The 17893-nt window shown below is 38.1% G+C and overlaps 1 protein-coding gene across 1 annotated transcript; it reads left to right on the top strand.

The window, feature by feature from the left end:
- Positions 1-1387: 1387 nt before the first annotated feature.
- LOC143848349 (biotin--protein ligase 2-like) lies at positions 1388-16948 on the top strand. The gene is made up of 10 exons (XM_077357271.1): positions 1388-1683; positions 1780-2047; positions 2135-2196; positions 2675-2823; positions 10428-10548; positions 10823-10975; positions 12721-12766; positions 15795-15864; positions 15989-16065; positions 16674-16948. Exons 1-10 carry the CDS (start codon positions 1536-1538, stop codon positions 16714-16716), a joined length of 1137 nt encoding a protein of 378 aa, XP_077213386.1. The 5' UTR covers positions 1388-1535; the 3' UTR covers positions 16717-16948.
- Positions 16949-17893: the final 945 nt, after the last annotated feature.

The following is a 17893-nucleotide window of genomic DNA, read 5'->3' as shown; positions in this document are numbered from 1 at the left end:
AATCTTGGAATGTAGGATTGATTTCTTAAATCCGGATTTCTTACTTAAAATCCAGGATAATGAATTGTAAAATCTAAATTTTACACAGCTTTCAAACTAAAACCTGGATTCTAAAATACACATATCCAAACGGCCCCCTTAGGGATCACGGTTTGCAATTAATCTGGTTCATTACGTGTTGGCTTCTCATGTTCACTTCTATTTCTAGTTTAGTGTAGCTCTTCTGCTATTGCACCTCCCTTTCTTATACTTAGTATTGTTGCCATTGAAATCTGGACTATGCTATCGGACGGCGAACCAGAAACATGACCTGCAATCTCTGAACACACTAAAGTGCCGGGAAATGACCAGAGTTGGTCTTTGGGGGACTCTCTAATGCCTAAGTCAGGATGGGCAATAGTGTGAGTTGAGCTCTCTACGGGCTCATGAACATGAAAGTGATTGTTAAGTGTGTACTTTGGAGTTTGGTCCCTCCTTTATTGAATAAAGTCCTATGCAAGAAAGGAATCTTGCCTTTTATGAAGACTAATCTGACTGGGCGAGTTGCCTGGAATTCCGATTTCAAAGTCTATCTTCCGTGGTGGCTATAGATTCCAAGGTTTACAGGGCATCCAGGGGGATTACAAAATTACCCATTTACCATCTCCACCTTTTTTAGTCTACATATATATGCCATGTGTCGGCCTCCGGTTGGACGCCAAAATCTACCCCCATCATACTGCCCCCCACTCGGATCGGTTTGGGCCAGGGAGTAGTCTTCTGCCTCGGGTTCTCTAGATCGGCCTGCCGGGAAGTAATTAGCTAAGGTGCCGGCGTAGAGATTAATCTTGGGCCGTTCGGACTCGGTTGAGGTGGAGAGCATATCTCCCTAGTTGGTCATATTGGCCTCGAAATCCGCTTGCGGGGCAGGTTGTAGGCGAATATGTCAGTCATTTACCTTTTCCGAACAACTTCCAGCTCGGTTCACCTGGGTTAGAATGTTAGATTTCCAGGTCGGAAACAGTTGAAAATGCTACTCCTAGATCGGTTGATGTAGAACGGGGTGAGAGCTACTGTTGGACAATGGCACTATTGATCTCGGTTTTCTTATCTCGGACTGCTAAGTTTGGTCTACCTTTTACCTCAGCCTGTGTAGCTTGGTCGAGGTTTCTTACCGAATGCACTCTGGTGACTCTCACGGTCTCACCCAATGGGAGCGCCCTTTCAACTCAAATCTAGAAGGGCGCCCGTGAGTTTAGAATCCCTATATTTTATTTCAAACCTTTTTATCCGTGCTACTATCAAAATATGACAAGGAGAACAACAGTCCCCCGTGTAAAACAAGGTGAGTAGTGCTACTATCAAAATAGAGCAGTGCCGAACAAATATTTGCTTCATATCACTCAACTGAGTCAGGACTCGTTCCTTGGGACAACCGCAGAGAAGCCACAGTAAAAACAAGCGACCGTCCCAAATCCGTACCTCATTTTCCCCTTCTCCCTGCGTCCAAAGAGTCGTTAAACCAAATAACAGAGGAAGAAGAAGTCCTCACTGGCATGCCCTCACTGTCATCAATTTCCCTTCTTTCCCTCACTCCCCAACGTTTTAGACTCTTTCACCTTCCAATCTCCCTCTCTCCCACGCCCAAAATGCACCAAAATCAACAACAAACTCCCCAAAACCCTAACCCTTCTTCATCCTCAGGTCCCCCACTCAATCTCATCTACAATCCCCCCAACATTCTCTCTTCTTCCTCAAATCCTCTCTCTCTTACAATTTCCGATCTAATTTTTTTTTCAGGCATGGAGAATCAACCATCCTCTATCATCCTATGCGGAAAATCATCTGCCGAGGAAGATCTCGCTCGCGCCCTCAAGAACAACGGGAATCTGAAGCTAATCGACGGGGAATTTAACATTTTACTTCATTCCGAGATGAAACAGAAGATTTCCCCCGATTTACAAACGTTTCGGACCGATCTATACATGGACGCTATTTCCACGGATCGTTTCGGTCGTTTTCTCATTTGGTCCCCTTACTTGTCTTCCACTCATGATCTCGTTTCTCAGTCAGTTTATAATCCTCGAACTCACTTTTAATTTTTAGGTTTTTATTATATTTTCTTGTCTTTAATTTTTTAATATTACATGCACAGAAATTTCTGCGAGCTTCCACTCGGTGCTGTTTGTGTTGCGGATGTTCAATTCAAAGGGAGAGGTTTGGAATTCAGAACATGATCATGATGTTCGTTATAGTTTCTTATGTTGTTATTTTTTTTCCAAACATTTTTACGGAATTTTTTAAAATACAGAAAATTCTGACCTAATTTTACATGATTTTGGCCGAAATTTCTCACATAAACCAAAATATTTCAATTTCGGTGGTGGCCGAAACCAACAACGACATTGAAATTAAAAACCTTAGCAGCCTCACCCAAGGGCCCTCTTTTTTTTTACTAGGCCGTACATGTGGCACTTGTGGATCCTCTTTTTGGGTTGGCTATATACATGGATTTTTAATGTCAAGGAGTTGTTGGGTTTTGGACCTAGGACCTGCCGTGAGGCAATAGCTCTGGTACCATGTGAAACAACTAGTTACTCCAAAAGGTTAAGCTGTCAGAGTTTGTGTTATATAATCATTTATACTTCAGCATTTTCCCTAATCTGGCTATACTTCATATACATTGATTTTTTAGGTCGCTCAAAAAACGTATGGGAATCTCTGGTGGGTTGTCTTCTGTTTTCTTTTACGTTACAGATGGAAGATGGGCGTGTTGTGCCTCTTTTACAGTATGTAGTGTCACTTGCAGTAACCGAGGCAATAAAGGTGGCATGCGAGGCAAATGTGAGCACTTCTATTTGTTGTAATCCGTTTTTACTGTTAAAAAATCGAAATAGAAGTGTTTGCAGATAAAATTGCTTTATGTTTCGTTTTACAGCATGGGTTATTGAGCTTGTTATTTATTATAAGAGTAATGATTAGACTGTATGTTATGTTGAAAATCCATTGGATTTTTTTATGTCAAATACTGTATTAATTTAACCATACAAACAAAATAAGACCATGATTTTTTCTGTAGTTATGCTTAGCATTCACATCTCACATAATGCTTTCCTTCCTATCCCTATCTAAAACTCATTTCCAACACATGTAACCAATCAATTAGCTTGGGGCATGCAGCAATCATCATTTAATTGATTCAATTTAGCATTTAGAAAGCATCGCTTGAAGTTGTCTTAGATCTATGGATTACATAATGACAAATTTATGCAATATATATATATATATATATATATATATATATATATATATATATATATATGAGGAAAGTGTTGGTGAGCTTAAGCTCACCAAACTTATGGTGCGCTTAAGCTCCCCAATCACATGGGTACCACATTTTCTGTGGTGATCCAAACCATTCATTTGCAAGGCCTTATCATAGATATGGTGTGTACCAAAAATCAGCTCCATAGGATCATCCTAACCCCTCCATTTGTGGAGGACAAAAATGGGCAGATTTCTGTACAAACAATGTTTGTCCATTTTGACCTCCACAAATGGATGGGTTAGGATGATCCTATGGAGCTGATTTTTGGTACACACCCCATCTATGCAAGGGCCTTTCAAATGAATGCTTTGGACCATCCTAACAAAGTAGGCCCCCATGTGATTGGGCGCTTAAGCTCACTAACACTTTCCTCTCTCTCTCTATATATATATGAGGAAACTGTTGGTGAGCTCACCAAACTTATGGTGAGCTAGCTTGCCCAATCACATGGGGGCCCACTTTGTTAGGATGATCCAAACCATTCATTTGAAAGTCCCTTACATAGATGGGGGGTGTACCAAAAATCAGCTCCATAGGATCATCCTAACCCCTCCATTTGTGGAGGACAAAAATGGACAGACACAAATCTGCCCCATTTTTGTCCTCCACAAATGGAGGGGTTAGGATGATCTAATGGAGCTGATTTTTGGTACACCCCCTATCTATGATAAGGCCTTGCAAATGAATGGTTTGGATCACTCCCCAAAATGTGGGACCCATGTGATTGGGCAATCTAGCTCATCATAAGTTTGGTGAGCTTAAGCTCACCAACAGTTTCCTCATATATATATATATATATATATATATATATATATATATAGAGAGAGAGAGAGAGAGAGAGAGAGAGAGAGAGAACATTTCCTACACACTTGTGTAGGTAAGTTACCTACGCACTACCCACATTGTTTGGGTGATCCAAACAATTCATTTGAATGGTCCTCACATAGATAGGGTGTCCACAAAAAATCAGATCCATAGGATCATCCTAACCATTCAAACTATGGAGGCAAAAAATGGACTAATTTGTGAAGGCTTATACACGTCCATTTTACCTCCACAAATCGTAGGGTTGGGATGATCCTATGGATCTGATTTTTTGTGGACACCCTATCTATGTGAGGACCATTCAAATGAATTGTTTGGATCACCCAAACAATGTGGGCCCCCACTGTATTTTAAGGTAGTGCGTAGGTAACTTACCTACACAAGTGTGTAGGAAATGTTTTCTCATATGTGTGTGTATATATATATATATATATATATATATATATATATATATATATATATATATATATATATGAGAAAAGTGTAGCTACACATACGTGTAGCTAACTTAGCTACACCAACGGCTTAAAATACAGTGGGCCCCACATTGTTTGGGTGATGCAAACCATTCATTTGATGGGCCCTCACATAGATAGGGTGTGCCCAAAAAATCAGCTCCATAGGATCATCCCAACCCTACGATTTGTGGAGGCAAAAATGGACGTGTAAAAACCTTCACAAATCTGTCCATTTTTGCCTCCACAGTTTGAAGGGTTGGGATCATCCAATGGAGCTGATTTTTAGGGCACACCCTATCTATGTGAGGGCCCATCAAATGAATGGTTTGCATCACCCAAACAATGTGGGGCCCACTGTATTTTAAGGGTGTAGCTAAGTTAGCTACACGTATGTGTAGCTACACTTTTCTCATATATATATATATATATATGAGAAAACTGTTGGTGCGCTTAAGCTCACCATTTTTTTGGTGCGCTTAAGTTGTTATAACGCCTCCCATTCGTTTAAATGTTTGGGTCCCGCTTAAGCGCACAAATGGGAGGCGTTATAACAACTTAAGCGCACCATGCTTAAGCTCACCAACAAATTTTTTTTTTCTCTCTCTCTCTTTCTATATATATATATATACTAGTAAAAAACCCCGTGCGATGCACGGGCTGACAAAGAAATGTACGGACCACATCATAGGTTGATCCAAACCATAGTTGCAGGAAATGCTGGGGCAAAGTGGGAAACACGTTTCCATGGAAAAAAAAAGTGAAACGGATGAGAAACGTTGCGGAAACGCCCGTGAAACAGAGGTGAAACGCATGAGAGAGAGAGAGAGAGAGAGAGAGAGAGAGAGAGAGAGAGAGACTCATCTTTCCCCTCTTCAGTTCTCCGGCCAGAGAGAAAGAGAGAGAGAGGCGTTTGGGAGAGATGCATGATTAGGGTTCTGCATAAAAGGACATTATATACATAAGCTATATATTCGCCCCATTCTTTTATTTGGAACAACCCTCTTTTGTGTATTTATGAGTCCTTTTTTACACTTGATGGGGCTGTCCCCAATAAACAAAAGGGCGAATGCTTTATGTAGATAAGTGATATGTTCACCCCTTTTTTTACTTGGAACAACACCCTTTAGTGTATTTATCGCTCCTATTTTACACTGGATGGGGCTGTCCCCAGTAAACAACAGGGCTACACATCACAACCATATTTTAATATTTGCACAGCTCTCTTTTCTTCTTTAATCGATTTCATCACAACCATATTTTAATATTTGCATAGTTGTCTTTTCTTCTTTAATCGATTTGTGAGAGCTTTTTTGGCAAATGTAATAAACTTTTGACAGCTCTTTAAATACTAAAAAGGACAAGATGGTTTGTGCAGATCTCAAAATACTGGGGACAACCCCATCTAGTGTAAAAGGTGAGTCATAAATACACCAAGTAAGAAAATGGGGTGAATATATTACTTCCTACATTAAGTATTCACCCCTTTTGTTTACTGGGGACAACCCCATCTAGTGTAAATGAGGAGCCATAAATACTCTAAAGGGGGCTGTTCCAAGTAAAAAACGGGTCAATATATTACTTACCTACACTAGATGGGGCTGTCCCCGGTAAACAAAAGGGGCGAATCATTTCCCTTTATATATCACATGATTTTGATAAAAAGAGGGAAAAAGTTTTCAAGAAAACGAGTTTCACGTTTCTCCTTTAATTTTTTTTCAAGCGTTTCACGTTTCCGTTTCACGCTTCCGTTTCCTGACCCGGTAACTATGATCCAAACCATCCATGTGATGGAACACAACATCAATAATTTGTGCCCGTAAAATCATATCCATAGGCTGATCCTAGCCCTCCAATCTATAGAGGTTTCCATAATTAAAAAAGCATAAAGGAGCGGGGTAAGATTGAAATTATGTGGCTTTAATGGGTGCCTTTGTTAAAAAGCATAAAGGAGGGGGTCGGATTGAAAATATGTGGGTTGAATGAGTGCCTTTGTTAAAAAGCATAAAGGAGGGGGTAAGATTGAAAATATGTGGGTTGAATGAGTGCGGCCTTTGGTAAAAAAAGTAAAAAAAAGTGATGTGTAATTCTCATAGAATTTTGGGAGAAATTCAAATAATTCTCTCCTTTTCTCTTCTGCTATATAGTATATAGATATATATCCGAATAATAAACTCAATTTTATTAAAGAAAACCAAACTAGTATGACAAATTTATGCAATATATATATATATATATATATATATATATATATATATATATATATATATATATATATATATATATATATATATGAGGAAAGTGTTTCTAGTCTACCCCCTAGATAAGCTTATCTACTCCGCCTTTTAAAAAAATACAGTGAGCCCACGCTTCTTGGATGATCCAAACCATTCATAGGATAGGTCCTAACATAGATAGGGTGTGCCCAAAAAATCAGCACCAAAGGGTCATCCTAGCCCTTCATTTTGTTGGGCACACCGTGTCCAAAATGGACGCATATAAACGTGGACGTTTATATGTGTCCATTCTGGGAACCACAATGCCCAACAAAATGAAGGGCTAGGATGACCCTTTGGTGCTGATTTTTTGGGCACACCCTATCTATGTTAAGACCTATCCTATGAATGGTTTGGATCATCCAAGAAGCGTGGGCCCACTGTATTTTTTTAAAAGGCGGAGTAGATAAGCTTATCTAGTCTACCGACTAGAAACACTTTCCTCTATATATATATATATATATATATATATATTTATGAATAATAAACTGAATTTTTATTAAAGAAAGCCAAACTACATGCCATGATCAATGTCATTGGAGGGAAGAAAGCATCATAATAAGACAAAAGCAAACTTAAAATGTAAAAAAGATAAAAAAATAAGATAAAAGCAAATATTATAAATAAAATATATAACCATGCTCTCAGGCCTTTAGTGGCATATGGTTCCTAATGATAAATGGACTCATCACACCCTCCCTAGACAATCTATGTGCCTCTGTATTATCATCTCCCCCTATATGACTGAGTTGCCGTCGATGGCTTGCTAGACATTAAATTATCCTCAAATATCACTCCAAATTTATCAAATTGACCACGTTGAGAGAATCCCTCTTAAAAAGCATTAGGCCATCTAACAAAGGAATAAGCAATTTTTTGTTCTGTTGCCAGTGAGGCGGAGGTGTGCACAATCCATCAGGTGATAAAACTACTAGATAAATGAAGCTTGGATAGAGTGGTGGTGGAGGGGGGCTCCCTCAACGTGATCCGATGGCTAATAGGTTCCCATGCCTATCCTTGGAGATTTGCTCGGTTCTTTGACGAGATCCAAGATCGAGTGGGAGTCTCGTTTTTTTTTCCAGCATGTCCATAGGTTCGCTAATGGGTAGCTGACAAGCTATCCGGGGATGGGGTATCGAAGGAGGGTCTGGAGCTTTTTTATTACCTCCCTCTTTGAGATACCCAATCATCTTTTTTTTTTCTCTTATGGCTTTGTTTTCCTTTTTGTTGTTCTGTTTATTGCTTATTTTCATCTTTCAGTGTTGACCATCTCGGTCTCCCCTTCGCTCTTAATAAAATCACCACCGTTAAAAAAAAAAGGAATAAGCAATTTAATCCCCTCTCAAAGGCCTTGTTTGGCTGAACAAACGCTCGGCATTCATTGGAATTTCAAATGCCAATGAATGCCGATTCCTTGTTTGGTTGCTAAAATTGCAACGAAATTCCACTCAACTCCCCAACATGTTTCAAACATCATTATTGCTTTTTTTCCCCATGTGGCGCCCATGTGCTACTAATGTCCCCCCTTCACACATTATTGCTTTTTTTCCCCATGTGGCACCCATGTGCTACTAATGTCCCCCCTTCACATCTTCCAACAAAACTCTCCCAAAATGGGAAAACTTTGGTAGAAGAGTAGTGGGAAAGGTTTTTGTCTTTGCTCTCTCTTCACTCATTATATTGTTAATGACATCCCTACTTCTTCCACTACTCTCTGAGAGGACTGCCCTACAACCAAACACTACTTACCAGTCCATACCAAATTGTCCCCATTTCGCATATAAGAATCCAACACCGTAGTGGCTTTATCCCTGTCTACTCTAAACAAGAGCCGAAAATAAGACTTGAGGGTGGTGTTACCACACTATACGTCTTCGCAAAAGTTGACTTTATTACCCAATCCTACATGAAATATGATGCATGTTGATATGGATGGTTTTTATGATGGGGCCCATCCCACATTAAGACCTTATTATCATATCAAATATTTTAGTGATCTGATTATAAGAAGTGGAAGTCGTGGGTTTTCTTATTATGAAACTCCACTACTTCTCTCCCAATTGTTCCTCTTTATTCTTCTTTTCTCTCTATTTCCATTCGTCCCTTCCTTTCTCTTGCTTCCATCGTCTATGTATTAGAGCTGTCACCTCGTCTTGTGTTTGAATCACGAAAGAGGCGACTTGTGAAAAGGGCTAACTGGAGCAACCAAAGTGAAAGTGACAGTGTGGGCTGCTGGGACAAGTCACAAAAGGGGTGACCTAGGAAAAGGACTGCCAGAGTGAAAGCCATCACAGACTGGCATAGTCGAGGACATCGACTATGGAGCATGATGGAATGTTACGATCCTAAGTGGTATTTCTTCATTATCTCCAACATCATTGTACTGTGATAATGGAGCAGCAGCTATTCACGTCGCCTCAAATCCAATCTTTCATGAGAGGACTAAGCATATTGAAGTGGATTGTCATTTCATTCGTGAGAAGCTACAAAAGGGAGATCAATTGGCTGATATGTTTACCAAACCATTGGGAAAGTCTAAGTTGAGTGATATTTGTAACAAGCTGGGGTTGTATAACATATACACTCCATCTTGAGGGGGTGTTAGAAGGGTTAAGTAATTATGTGCCCGTTGAAGGGCATTTTTGTGTTTCTCCTTGTACGACCCTCGCACACACACGCACACACACAACACGCCTGCCCGCATATATCATTTTTGTGAGAGGTCAGTTTAGACTCTCATTTTCTCCCAACCACCGTTCTCTCTCTCTCTCTCTCTCTCTCTCTCTCTCTCTCTCTCTCTCTCTCTCTCTCTCTCTCTCTCTCTTCCACCGTTGTTAACAACATCTAACTCCCAATCCCGCCATCTTTGATTTGGCATACCACTTCGGTGGTATTTCCTACATTCTTGCCAGTTGTCCCACAAAAACTTTTTTCTGTAAGCATTCACTTCAGTCAATTGCACTAAAAGTGGACAATAAGAGGAACATGAAGCAAATAGGTAGGTTGACAAGGGCCTATTTGAGCAATGTGATCGTACCCACAAGGGATACCGACCCACATTTCCATAAATGTCTCAATAGGGGTCCAATATCTCTTTGGGTGGTTTTCTATTGCATGATGACGGGATTAAATAGGATCTAGGCACGACAATCAAGGGATGGAAGCTAGATCCTTAATTATATGGTCTTGGATCCATGACCAGAGATGCAACTTCTTTACACTTTGGCCTGAAGCTTCCTTATAGCACCTCAAAACTGCCTTAACACGAAAGCTTGGTTCACCGAAGCTCCACAAACTAGACGTGTGTCATCCGCAAATTTCTACTTGCCGTATGGAAAAATATAATTTATTACCCCATTTTCTAGATAAATTATTTCTGTAGTGTCATTATATAGAACTTACTGCAATGTAGAATTACGTACGAATTTACCGTATGGAAAAATATAATTTACATGGATTACGTTTGTGTATTGTGCTTTTATCGTTTATCTTTTGTATCACATGTTCTGCAATTTAAAGTTTTAATATTTGATACCTTGATTTGGAAACATGATCTAATTTCAGGGCTTGCCACATCTTGATGTTAAAATAAAGTGGCCAAATGATCTTTATTTAAATGGCCTTAAAGTTGGAGGCATACTATGCACCTCAACATATAAATCAAAGAAGTTCAATATCAGTGCTGGTAAAGAGGCCTTTATCCTTCTGCAGATCATGTGCTATTCTTTTATAAACCAACTTTTGCTGCGCACACATAAATTGGAATGACGATGGCTAAATGTTTTCCATTGTGATGTCCCATTCTATTTATTCCATTTAAAAATTGTCTGTAATTTCTTTCTTTATTTTTGGACTCTTAAATTGGTTGATCACTTATCTACATGTCAGATCTTGAAATAGATTGCTTTATTTAAACTAGGTTCATGTTTGACTTATTGAAGCTCGTGATATTCATGCAGGAATTGGCTTGAATGTGGATAATGAGAGACCCACAACGTGCTTGAATGCAGTGCTAAAACAATTGACTTCTGCACAACCACTAACGAGGGAAGACATTCTTGCAGCATTTTTCAGAAAATTTGAAAGTCTTTTCGATATCTTCAGCAACCAAGGTGAACCCAAACGTCTCGTAACCTTTCCTCATATGGTCTTTCTGTTTTAAATGCCATTGTTGCTTATATTTTGCTCTGCTCTTCTTTCCTTACTCTTCATTGCATTGGGTGATTTCGTTCTTTCTAGTTATGACTCCTGTAGTCGTGTTAACATTGGGCTGAAATTTCGCCTCTATGTATGGGAATGTTATTGCTACTCAATCATGACTTGATGGAAATGTCTTAATTTATCATCCCATTATTAACCTAGCCAGTTTGGGTGCACAACCATTCCTTTATGTGATTTTTTTCCACCGCACAAACGAAAAATATAATACTACAAGTAGGGAACAAACTTTTTTTTCTTTAGGTAATTTCTCATAAAAACATACCCTATGAATTTGTGTACGTGATACATTTATATTCAACATATTATGTTCTGAATGTGCCCGATTCATAAACACCTTATAAACTGATAAAAGACATTTTATTGCAAGCCAAACTATCCAAGGGATCAATTTCTTATCCACCTTTAGGATACATGTCACCCTGTTTTCTTCACCTATTAGTTTAAGTCATTAATCTGATTAAATATCTTTATCACCAATTCAGGTAGGGAGAGCCCTTAGAGTCACATACGAGCCTATACCAAGAATTCAAACGTCAGTTTCAGTCTGTAGTTTTGATACCCACAGAAGTATTACTTAGTGGAAGTTTATGGAAGTCCATGGAAATGATGGAAATTAGGATGAACTTCAAGAAAAAGCACAAATACACACTTATAAACCATCGCTTTAGGAAGACAATCGTTCATAATGGTTTAACCAGATCAAACACCTTGTGGCATGCATTGTTGTGCTGTGCATGTAGGGAATGATAAGTTTCATTTTAAATATAAATATTTCACATGTTTTGAAAGCTGATGATCATGCCATTTCTTTTACTCTTTTTTTTTGTTATGTGGGCGCATCAAGGAATCAGACTTTGGAATTTGGTCCGGATTTACTTCGGACTTTTTTCTCTACGGAAGTCGACCCATGCCAACCGAAGTTGACAAATGTTGGTTGAAGTTTAAAACCATGACCTATACATGCGTATGAGATACACATTTACGGAATAATTAAAGAATTGTAAGGTGGAGGCATCAATTCCGGTGGCTCTCTACAAACGTTTCAACATCAAATGGGTTCTTCTTAACTCCACAATTGACCTTTTTTCTGATTGGTTGAATGGGCCGTTTGAGGGAAAGTAGAATCATTAGGGGATACTCTCTACATGTGGTGCTATGGAATGTTTGAGATGAGAAGAGCAAGATATTATTTGACGGTAGGGAAACTTTGTATAGAGGATAATTATGTACTCAAGTTGATGGCGATTTTGAATAACATGGTATTGATAAATTTATAAATGAAACATACGGAATGTAATTAGTGCACACGATGTGCTTTGTAAGTGAATACTGATCATAGCACTCGTCTTTGATCATCAGATTCTGATTTTTTTCGCAAGTTTGATTTTCCAAGCACTGTTATTATATTTTACATTCTAAAATATGCTAAGACTATTTCATGTTGGCATCCGAGAACCATCACCAATGTCGATGTCAAATCTTGCAAAGTTTATGTGACTCAGTTTCTTAGTGCTTGTTGTAGCATGCCTATGGTGGAAATAGTTATTTTTTCAATAGTGCTTTGAGAAGCAAATTGTCTTTTCGTAATTATAACTAGACAGAATAATGTAATACATATTGCTGCTTTGTCATTTAGGGTTTCAAGCTCTCGAGGAGCTATACTACAATTCATGGCTTCATAGGTATAAATCAATTCTTGTGTCATCCTCTTTTTCTTTTTGTAGCTTTAAATTCACATACTTCTCAGATATATCATTTGGATTGATGCATTGATATACTTGGTTATTACTGATTTATATGAGCAAATATTTCCTAAATCACCAAATATTTTGTCATGTTCCATTGCTTTGACATTGTTGGTGCAACCTTGCAATTGCTTGGCCCATTTCTTGACACACGAACATGTAAGCGGCAGGCTACTGATTGCAGTTACCATGTCAGCATGTAAGAGCTTGCCAACATTGTTGGCGTGATGCAGATTTCTATATCCATATAGGCATGTATGTATGTGTGTGTGTAGTTTTAAGTGTTTTGCTTAAAAATATGCAAGACTCGTAGGGTGCAGCCTTTTTTCCCAAGTGGGTAAAAATTTAGCTTGACTGTGAGACACATTTCATGACTGATACTTGTACTCATTATGTAACGTGTGTCGAAATGTGTCGACACGGATTCGGAATAGGGGGGCAAAGAATCCATGCAACACATCATCTTACACTTTTTCTCTTAGAGATTTTTGCTTCCCATATTTTCTCTTTCGAGACCCCTCACTTCGCGCTACTACTTGTATCTCTTCTCGCATTCATTCGCGTTCGGGCAACTATGTTACACACATGTTGAGATCCGTATCCTCAATTGAAGCCTAAGTAGATAGTTGCTACTACTCATGCACCTATGACCGAAGACGCTGTGTCTTCACATTGTTTTAATGGTATTCCTGAAACACATTCCTAGCATACCATGTGGACTGATAGGTTTTAACTATGGTAAGTGGTCTTGAACACCCAAGGTTTCTGGTTTCGGGTTCGATTTCAGTACGCGTTTTGGTCGTGACGGAAATGTAAACATGTTGGCTTTGGATGAAATTTTTGTGGAAATTCTGTAAAATATTAAAACAAATGGAAATGATGGACATTTAAGATGAAAATTCAGGAAGTGCTAGAATAAGAACAAATAAATACTAAAAAACCATCACATAAGCAGAAAAACCACCTATAATGGTTTAGAAACATGTAACAACCGATGACATCTCACGATTCAGTACATACCACATTTCACATGCAATTTATAAAATATTTATACTTAATACATAAACTACATTTTACATGTAATTCATATAAATATAAGGGAAGTGATATATCCGCCGCCCCTTTTGATTACTTGGGACACCCAGCAGCAGTGTATCAATAACTGCAGCAGGGCTGATGTACTTCACGTCAGAAGTATTCAATGGGGCTGCAGCAGGGCTGATGCACTTCACGTCCGAAGTATTCAATGGGGCTGACTGCCACGTACATTGCTGCTGGGTGTCCCAAGTAATCAAAAGGGGCGGACATATCACTTACCAAATATAATTATATAGGTATGCCACTCTTACACTAAATGGCAAATGGAGGATTTAAAAAAAAATAAAATTTAATATTTTATAAAAAATATAACAAAGATAAAAAATAGTGAGAAAATATAATATAAATTTTTTGTATAATAGGGCATGGCTAAATCTTTTTTATTGAATGGCTAAATAATTATATTAAGAAAGTAGACCGAGATGGTCAATATACAAGAGAAGAAGAGAATGCAAAGAAAAAGAAAAGAAAGCTTAGCACCAGATAGGGAGGGGGAAAGCCAAAGGCCAAAAAACAATCAGGGAGGGAAGTGATCAAAGAGCGCTAAAACCTCCGTAGACACCCCTTCCCTCGCCAAACGATCAGCATCCCCATTTGCGGATTTCCTCACATTCTGAAAAGAGATATTAGCCCTCCTGGAAAGGTCCTAAATATTCACCTGCCTTGATTTTGTTAGTTTTTCTAAAACTTAAAAAAAAAATTAATCTTTCAATAAAAATATAAAAAATTGTTATAACATTACATCATGTAGTATATCACACTACATTAGTATGAATTATGCTATTAATATAATTTCGTTTTCCATTCTTATCCTTTGTTATTTTATTTATTATATATTATTTGTAATATTTATAATACAAAAAAATTTCCGTATTTTTAAATAGATAAATAATTTTCTAGCATTTCCTGAAGTTTCAACTTAAGTTTCCATCATTTCAATATATTTTCATGATTTACAGGAATTTCATGGAAATTTCCGACTGAAAACAATATTTTTCCAAGTTTTGATTGAAATATTGTAATATATACACTTATGGTTTTGGTTTTGCTATCCGTTTCGGTTTCGAGTTACATAACTAATTTATTTTAATAATATTATGTAAATTCATAGTTGAGGAATGATAGAATGAAGGGCGCCCTTGCAAAAATCAGCTTCAAGGGTGCCCCTATTGGTTGATTTCTGCAAAGTCAACACGGTTTCCACTTTTAAGGCGCCATCCACTTTGCTGAAAATCAACCAATAGGGGCGCCCTTCATTCTATCATTGCTCTTCATTGTTATACATCATAAATGTATTTTTGATATTCGGTGGTACATGCTGTAATATTAGATTTGAATGTTCCTTCACCATCTAGATATTATAAAATAATAGAGAATAAAGTACAATAAATTTCCATAGAGTTGTGCATTATATACATCAGCATATTGTACACTACTATAGTATAGAGAAGCGCATAATCATACCATATCGAGGGATCGTGTTCGTGTTCCCAAAACGGATAGGATCATTTTCTTGAGTGAGGTGGGTTGTGCTCCCTGCACAAATCTCTCCCAAAATGCCACTTAAGGGTTCGTGAGGGTTCACAAACTTAAGTTGTTCAGGCTTTAAGGGACTACAGTATCTGACACTATAAGCTATCTTAGGTCCTATGCCAATCTATACAAATATCAGAGTTTAGTTGCAGTTTGTCTTTACGAGTGTCTACTCAATCTTCAATGTCACTAAAGATCCTTTTGTACTTGTTGTTTTTGAAATAGGCTTTTGCCTTCTTATGTCAACATGCAAAAATACAATCTCAACTTCATATTATGTGAAAATTGTACAATGCCAGTGTTACAATTTCATGATTATGTTCCATGTATGCAGTGGACAGAAGGTTATCATACAGGAAAAAAACGAGGGACCATCTATAGAAGATATTGTAGTTACAATACAGGTAAGCTAGACAAAAAAGTATGTAATAACCTGAATTTGTGGTCATCCTTGTAATTTGCTTACTTGATACAGGGCTTGACACCCTCGGGATATTTATTGGCATGTAATTTTCTTATTTGATGCAGGGCTTGACACCCTCAGGATATTTATTGGCCATCGGTGAGGATAACAAATATTATGAACTTCATCCTGATGGTAACAGGTATTCTCAGTTCACATATCTCCCCCTTTATCATATTACATTATTGAATGATGAGTGAATAAGGGGACTTTGGGTGGGTTTATGGCGGTGTTTCTACGGTTTGGGCGTTCTCTGGTCCAATTGGATTTGCCTGATAAAAGGAACCAAAATAAAAGGAACTATCTCCAATCCCTGATCTAAATTATATAAACAAAATCTGAGGGAATTGAAAATCAGAATGTACAACCCTTTTCATTTTTATGCCCAGGTCTTTTTGTGTTTCATTTCTCCACCCATGGACTGTCAGACTGGGACTCATAATATCTGTCTGCCCAAACCTCTCTCAAAACTGTTATTTTATGCTGGTGTGTCTCCTTGAAGAATACACTTTGATTCATGCCTATGCCGCATAAGAATGGGGCCTTTTGGGAAGCTTAGCTCTATAAGAACCCCGTATAATACAAAAAGCCTATAGTTGAACAACCATACATTTACAGGAAATTATGAATTAGGTGTACAATGGCTACTTTTAGAAGAATAGTGGATACTCGTGGCTGTTCCATTTCTGTTTCCAGCAAGGAACTTATGGATTTTACTGTATGCGTGACAGTTTTGGCATGTTTATGCAGCTTTGACTTCTTCAAAGGACTGGTGAGAAGGAAAATGGAGTGACGAAGATGCTGCTGCCCGATAGATTCATTTGCGCAAGTGGGATATCTTATTCTTTTTCATTAGCATAATCTAATAATTTTTGTCTGGTCTCCTTTGTCTTCTGCTTGCTTATGATGTGGGTCAGATTCATTCCTTTATATTTCTAGTTTTAAGTTAATATTGCCAGACGGAAAAAGGATTTGAATGCACGCAAATATCATTGAATGGCAAGGGAAAATGTTATTGTTCTCTCTAGCTTGTCTTCAAGAAGACACTGTTCTGGTCTCTTGTACTATTACTGCTATGACATGTACCATTTTGGGTCTAAATGAGATGAAACAGAATCACCTTCCAGAATGCTTTTTTCACAACTGAGTTGCAAATGATACCCTGTTACTCCTCTTCAAATCCATGCTGTCTTTGGAGAATTTGATCTTAACAAATCAAGGAAATTCCATCGTCCTGCTCGACTGCCTCGGGTTTTCAGCTTTTAATTTGTTTTCATATTTTCTATTTTATTTATTAATTTCTTGTGATCTTTTTCTGCTGTTTATCCTAGCCATGAAAGAAAGGATCCAAGCAATGATGGATATCTTGGTTTTAGCCTTTTTCATCTTTTTTTCTGCATTTTTTCCTAGTCATTTGATTCTACAAAGAACTCCTTTTTATGGAAGAGATGAGGGCATTGTGAGAACTTAGTTGATTTGTGTTACATCTTCATTGATAAGGATCAGCAGAGTAGTTATCACTTTTTTTTTTTTTCTTTTTCTGATCGGTAATTTGGGGTTAGGCAGAACCCCACCAGATATATTAAAGAAACAAAAGGATTACATACGAAAATAAATAGCTCCAGAGGAGTCTTCTAATACAATAGAGAGCAGTTCCTGAGGAAGGTCGATAGCATTTATAGGGTGGCCTTTGAGAGGGCAAGTAGTCTTTGAGAGATAATCTGCAGCCTTATTCCCTTCTCTCCAGATGTGAGAAATGGTCCAGGACCTGAAGCTGGTTAGCAAAAGCTCAATTTTTTCCAGGGTTATGATTTTCCTCCATGGGCATGTGATTTCCTTCTGCAGAACTTTGACAGCTACAAGGGAATCAGATTCAATCCATAGGAGATTACAGCGATTCGGATCAACAAGTTGGAGGCCCCTGAAATTGCTTCTATTTCTAGTTCAGAGATGGAGGACGAGCAGAGACT

Source organism: Tasmannia lanceolata, unplaced genomic scaffold, assembly GCF_043159265.1.
Source record: "Tasmannia lanceolata isolate RefF3 unplaced genomic scaffold, GAP_Taslan_0.1 ptg000016l, whole genome shotgun sequence".
Classification (NCBI taxonomy): Eukaryota; Viridiplantae; Streptophyta; class Magnoliopsida; order Canellales; family Winteraceae; genus Tasmannia; species Tasmannia lanceolata.
The sequence above is the reverse complement of the archived record's forward strand: the minus strand, read 5'-3'. Positions and strand labels throughout refer to the sequence as shown.

What these genes read in the sequence shown, in the direction of transcription:
- LOC143848349 (XM_077357271.1), top strand. Translation starts at nt 1,536, where the DNA reads ATGCCCTCACTGTCATCAATTTCCCTTCTTTCCCTCACTCCCCAACGT. An exon ending in TAACCCTTCTTCATCCTCAG is followed by an intron (nt 1,684 to 1,779) that starts GTCCCCCACTCA and finishes TTTTTTTTTCAG; the next exon opens with GCATGGAGAATCAACCATCC. An exon ending in AGGTGGCATGCGAGGCAAAT is followed by an intron (nt 2,824 to 10,427) that starts GTGAGCACTTCT and finishes ATCTAATTTCAG; the next exon opens with GGCTTGCCACATCTTGATGT.